This window comes from Falco naumanni, chromosome 6 (genome assembly GCF_017639655.2).
Source record: "Falco naumanni isolate bFalNau1 chromosome 6, bFalNau1.pat, whole genome shotgun sequence".
NCBI lineage: Eukaryota > Metazoa > Chordata > Aves > Falconiformes > Falconidae > Falco > Falco naumanni.
This window is the reverse complement of record NC_054059.1, coordinates 17,504,008-17,510,126: the sequence shown is the minus strand read 5'-3', so window position 1 is coordinate 17,510,126 and position 6,119 is coordinate 17,504,008. Positions and strand designations below refer to the sequence as shown.

Here is a 6,119-nt window from a genome sequence, read left to right as displayed (position 1 = left end):
TTTTATTGTTCTTGCTGTCTTCTGGGCCTTTTCTTGTATCAGCCCCTGTTGTACACTAACATGTAAGGTTGTTCACTTTTTCCCCTCTTTAATAACTGTTCTGAAGCCAGTTTCTGTAAAGCTCATAATTTTTAGCTGGGAAAGGGGTTGGCCTGCCTTACAAGTGCTCTCTAACCTTGAAGTTGTCACAGCTGATACTGCACAGCTGCAGCTGTTCTGCTGTTCAGGAGGTGTAGAAGCACTTGGGCAGGTACATGGAGCCAAACATGAGCGGCTGCTCTCCCTGTTGCTGGTGGACTGCAGATCACACTTGATGCCAAAATGGCACAGAGTAACTGCTCAGAGACAAATTCTGTTTTTAAGCAGCAAAGGTGTTCATTTCATGCAATGTTGGGGAGCTAGCCAATTTGCACCAGACAAACTAGCTCCAAAGTTTTCAGTGAAAAGTCAGGTAATTTATACAGTTTTCATGAGAGGTTATAACATCTTTACATACATATTCATTTGATTTTGACACCTAATCATTCTGTTCCTAATAGGTGGGATCTAGGTGGAGTAAACCTTCCAGCTTTCTTTGTTCAATGACTTCCTGACTCATGGTCTCCTTATCTCCTTCAGGTGCTCACCTTATCTTTTCTAATTATTCAGAGTACAATCCTTTATCATCAGTGGTACATTCCTTTACTTTAAAATAGTCAGTGGAACCTTTTCTAATTATTCAGAGTACATTCCTTTCTCAACACAATCAGAGCATCACCCAGAGCATTGTACCAAACTCATCTTTTTAAGACCTTGCTCTGTTTCACGCTGTAGGATGTGCTTTTCTAGTAAGTTGTCAGAGAAAACTGACTGTGGCTGGGAGCTCACCATAAAGAGTAAAGGAGGATGTTCATTACAGGGTGAAGGCCTACTCCCACGCACGGGCCAGGGAGAAAGATGGCTGTCCTGGGCGAAAAGAAGAACATAGAGAAGGAGACGTTTTAGTGTTTTACCAAAGGCTAAAGAGGAGCAAGCTGCAAAGGGCCAGTTCCTTCCTCTCTCCTAAGTATAGGTATGATGTTAACCCACTGGTTAAAAGAAGATAAGTAACTTTTACATAACGACAGTTCAAGGAAAAGCCATACTCCTTGCAGTATGATGAAAAGAGAAGGAAATATGACTGGTTTTCCAAAATGACCCTGACAAATTCTGAGAAAACAAAATTGAAGACTAGATAATCACAGATTAGAAATTGCAGAAGTAACAGAAAAGGAGAGCAGAACAGTCTAATTTTGTTTCTCCCAAAGATCTGCACTAAAATAAAAACTAATAGGTAATGCTTAAATGTGTTTAAAGGACATGGGTGATGTGACGGGAATGGAACACAAAATCAACAAGATGGGGCTTAAGTGGGGTCACCTCCAGCACTTGCATGTAAGCAAGGAAATGCCTACAAGGCACCATGACGGAGAAATCCCCCAATCCCTTTCTAGGCAGTCCACATGCTGGGGTGCCTCTCTGGAGTGCCTGTATACTAATGCATGCACCATGGGGAATAAACGTGGTGAGTTAGGCTGTGTGCAGTTGCAGGGCTGTGATCTTCTTGGGATCGCAGAGATGTGGTGGGATGGGACCCATGAATGGAGCCTTACAAAGAAGGGAGACTGGCTCTTTGGGAAGGACAGGCTCAGAAAAACAAGGAATTTGCCCTTTATGTGAAAGAGCAGTTGGAGTGCATGGAGTTCTGCCTGGGGATAGATGGGGAACTGAATGAGACTTTATGGGGGAGGATTAAAGACAGGACAGGTAAAGGTGACATTATAGTGCGTGTCTGCTATAGGCCACCTGACCAGGAAGAACAAGCAGATGAGGCAGACATATAGGACCAGCCCTGTTCCTCATAGGGGACTTAAACCACCCTGATATTTGCTGGAGGGACAACACAGCAGGGCATAAGCAATCCACAAGGTTCCTGAAGGGCACTGATAACTTATTCTTCCAAGCCATAAAGGAGCCAACAAGGACCAATGAAGACCAGTGGTTTGATGGACCTCATGCCAATGAGCAGCTTGTGGGGAATGCAAAGTGCGAAGGCGGCCTTGGCTGCAGTGACCATGAGATGGTGGAGCTCAGGATCCTGAGGGGAGGGATTGTAAAAAGCAGGCTTACTACCCTGGACTTCCTGAGAGTGAACTTTGGCCTCTTCAAAGATCTGCTTGGAAGAGTCCCATGGGATGAAGCCCTGGAGGGAGGAGGGACCCAAGAAAGCTGGTTAATATTTAAGGATCAAGACCGGCCTTCAGAAATTCCAGGTCCCAGAGATCAGGGGGAAGGCTGGACCCTTGGTGGAAGAGAATCAGGTCAAGGGATAATTAAGCAAACTGGACATATGTAAGACCATGGGTCCTGAATGGGATGCACCCACAAGTGTGGAGGGAGCTGGCAGGTGTCATTGCAAGGCCACTTCTGGTAATCTTTGATCCATCATAGTGACTAGGAGAGGTGCTTGGGGACTGGAGGAAAGCAAATGTCACCTCTATCTTCAAGAATGGCAAGGAGGACACATGGAACTATAGGCTGGTCAGCCTCACCCTGATCGTTGGGACAGTGATGGGGCAGCTAATCCTGGCAACTGTTTCCAGACACTTCAGTTAAAGAAAATCACCAGGAGACGTCAGTATGGAGTTATCAAAGGGAGGTCATGCTTAACCAACTGGATAAACTTCTATGATAAAGTGATTGGCCTGCTAGATGACGGGAGAGCAATGGACATCATCTGTCTGTGATATTGGGTGACTGATGGCACTGAATGTGGTGTTGGCGGTTTGACTTTAAGACAGTTGGCGGGAATGAGTTGTTCAGGGTTAGTTCAGGTTCCAAGCACTTTGTATGTTGCAGTGGCAAATCCTTTTGTTCAGAAAAGGAACTTTTTGCAAAGGGAGCTCATCACGGCCAATGAGCTCAGCAAAACTAGGGGAAAAGTAGTTCCAGCAGGGGGAGATGGTGACCCTGGGAATCCCCCAGACCCAAAATTATTTGAGACTGAGCATGCGAACTAATTAACATTACAACCGAGATGATTATTTGACAAATGGGAAGAGGAATACTAAGTAATCAAGTTGGGCAATTTGTAACCGATGAAGGCTGTCTTTGTACGCTAAACCGTATAAACACTGTAAAGTTTTGACAGTCCGGGAACTGGGAGTTTGTGGGTTACCACCTAACTCCCTGCATTGCGCAAACCATTAGAATAAGGAATACCCCGGCTCGGTGTGTGCGCTGGCGCTGCGCAGCGGGTAACGAAGACGCCTACGGGGCAACACCCGGACTTCGCCAAGGCCCTCGGCCCCTCTCCCGTCGGATCCTCACGGACACACCGCGGATGCCTGGGCGGGATGAGCAGGCAGCGAGATGCACCGAAAAGCGGCAGCGAACGCCCAGCGCCGCCAAGGCAGCGCCCAGCCGCCCGCCGCCTCAGCGCTGCGCTAACGGCCGGGCCCGCGGGGGCCATTTTCCCGCCTTCCTTCCCGCTCCGCCGACAGCCCCAATGGCCGCCACCCTCCTCCTCCCCCGGAAGCGGCGTGTGGGTTTTCCTCCCTTCAGCAGGAGCTCCATACAACCCGCCTGAAGGCGGAAGAGGGCAGGCAGGAAGTTATTGAAGGAAAGAGCCTCGAAAGGCGGCTGCGGGGGGCTTGCGCCATGGCGTTGGCGTGGTAGCGCCGGCACCTGCCATGGGGGAAGAGGAGGGGGAGGGAGGCAAAGCGGGCGGCAACTACAAATCCCAGCAAGCCGTGCCGCGCTCTCGCCCTACCTCTCCCTTTCCTGCCGCCCCCGAGCAGAAGAGGAAGCGGCGGCGCGCCGGGTCGGGCCTTGCTCTGCTCTCAGGTGCTGGTGGCGGCGGGCCGAGCGGGGCCGGGCATTGTGAGGGGCGCGGGGCCGGGCGTTGTGAGGGGCGCGGGGCCGGGCGTTGTGAGGGGCGCGGGGCCGGGCGTTGTGAGGGGCGCGGAGCCGTCGCTTAGCGACCCAGACCCCGCGGGGCGCTGTGGCCCAGGGGCCGGCGCCCGGCGCGGCCGCCGCCGCTTCTTCACCCGCTGCCCACCCGGAGCCGTGGCGGCGGGGCGGCCTTGCGGCGCTCAGCCGTGGGGCGGGGGTGTCCGTGCCCGTAGAGAAACGTGAGTCAGCAACGCCGGGCGGTGGGTGCCGTCGGGGCGGCCGTCGGGCGGGCTGCGGCTCCGCGCCGCTCACGGGTACCTTCCCTTCGGCAGGACGGTGCTTGTTCTGAAGCGAGGAGCTCAGCCTCCTTGCTCTGCTGCGGTCCTAAAGCGGCCAAAAGCGTCGACAATACCTGTCGCGGCTAACTGCGCCTGGGCTCGCCCCGCGCCTGTCAGTAGAACCGGTGCCGCAGCGGCCCCGCAGCGCCGTTAGGCTGGGGCTCTGCTCCGGTGCCCGCCCGGGGCTCTCGGGCTGCAGCCTCTCACTTCACCCCAGTAGCTGCGGCTGCTGCGGGAGTGCGGGTCCTGGGGTGCCTCGTACATCAGGCCGCGTTTTGGGTATTTGGGAAAATACTTTAGCGTGATTGAAGTCAAAATTGTTGTCGCTTATTCTGGTGTTACTGATGATTGTCAGTGAATGATAGGGAAGCTTGCTGGGTGCAGGTAGGCTGTAAAGCCAAAGCAGGCATAAAATGGAAAATGCTCTATAGGTAAAACTTACAAAATAAAACGATGAAGCATGTTTTGGTTTGTTTCTATCTAGATAATGGAGTCTCATAGCGCTGTCAACATCCAGAAGAGTAAATTGCCAGCTTCTGAAAGTGAAGATGAGATTGAGTTCGTTGGAGTAAGTAGATCTTGTGCTGGAAACATGCTGCTTGTTGTAGTAAATATGCTCTTGGTAGCCCAATAAAATAGGAGGAGATCTTTGTCTACTGTGTTGACGATCTTGATTATTTTTTGATGGAAAGCATTACTTTGGGATTTTAAGATAATTTAATTTGTGAATCTTTGTGGAAGATCACAAGTTTATTTTAAAAGTTTATCTGCCCTTTCTTTGGAAGTGTATATGGTGATACCATTTGGTCCTATGGAGAGAATAGAGACTTGAGTATCCCAGCAGGTGAGTGGAGGATTACAGTGATTGATGAGGTATATGAGAAATCACTGTAGATTACTTTTCTGGTAATCATGTTGCATAGCATTTTGCTTCATTAATAGTCCCACTGATGTTAATGGAATAAAGTATATATGCTTCATAAATGTTATGCAGGAATGCTACCTGACCATCCCAGTACTATTTTCTGCATGTCCTGAGGACCCAGTGCATCAGGTGGTACCATATAAAGTGAATTAGGGAAGCTACTTGGGTATCTCAACCTATGCTTATTCTGATAGAAAACAAATAGTTGTAGGCCATGCGATCTGTGTGTTTTTCTTGAAAGCTGGGGGGGGGGGTGTGGTGTTTTTTTGGTTTGAGGTGCTTTTTGCTTGGGGTTTTTTTTCTTCCCCATTTCAATCACTCGGGGTGTTCGGATTCTTGCTGTAGGACTATGACAAAAAGTCCTCTTTTGATGGAGCAAAAGCAGTTCCTGCTGCTGCCAGAGTTTTTGAGCTTTCACAGTCATATTTGCCCTCATTCAGGAAACTCAGAACTGTTCTTCCATAATTTCCCACCTTTTAATTCTGCATTACAACATACTTTTGTCCAGTTAAAATCATTAAATAATAAATTTTGCGTATCAGCAGAAAAATAGAATATAATCTACAATGTAAGCCATTATTCCTGGGATAGTCTGTCCCCCATTCTGTTTCCTTGGGAAGAATAAGGCAAGAGTGAAAAGATTCACAAGTTTAATGGGGTCTGTAGCACTTAAGTAGACAGATATTCAAGTTGCCAGTCTGCACTGAAAGCATTGGATTCCTGAATTATTTTTGGCACTTTTTTTAATGGTGTCTATCCGTTCATATTTTTTTCTGACTAATTTCTTCAAAGATAAGGCTCATCACTATGCTGCTCCTGCAAAACATAAAAGTTATTCCTGATAAGATTGTTGACTTTCCTAGGCAGGGGCTCTTCCTACCTTTGTTACTCTATGACTTTGAGGTCCCACATATATAGTTTTATAGTGTTTAAATACTTCCTGA

The 6,119-nt window shown here is 48.9% G+C and overlaps 1 protein-coding gene across 3 annotated transcripts in view; it reads left to right on the top strand.

Moving 5' to 3' along the window:
* Positions 1 to 3,598: 3,598 nt before the first annotated feature.
* ZNF451 (zinc finger protein 451) overlaps positions 3,599 to 6,119 on the top strand; it is a 39,086-nt gene continuing 36,565 nt past the window's right edge. Inside the window, exons 1-2 of one of the 3 annotated variants that reach the window (XM_040598032.1) lie at positions 3,599 to 3,864; positions 4,735 to 4,818. In XM_040598032.1, the coding sequence (XP_040453966.1) occupies positions 4,738 to 4,818 (81 nt within the window). In that variant the 5' untranslated portion in view covers positions 3,599 to 3,864; positions 4,735 to 4,737. Of the gene's footprint in view, positions 3,865 to 4,039; positions 4,152 to 4,734; positions 4,819 to 6,119 lie in introns of those variants that run through there. The other 2 variants (XM_040598030.1, XM_040598031.1) reach the window with 2 other exon arrangements.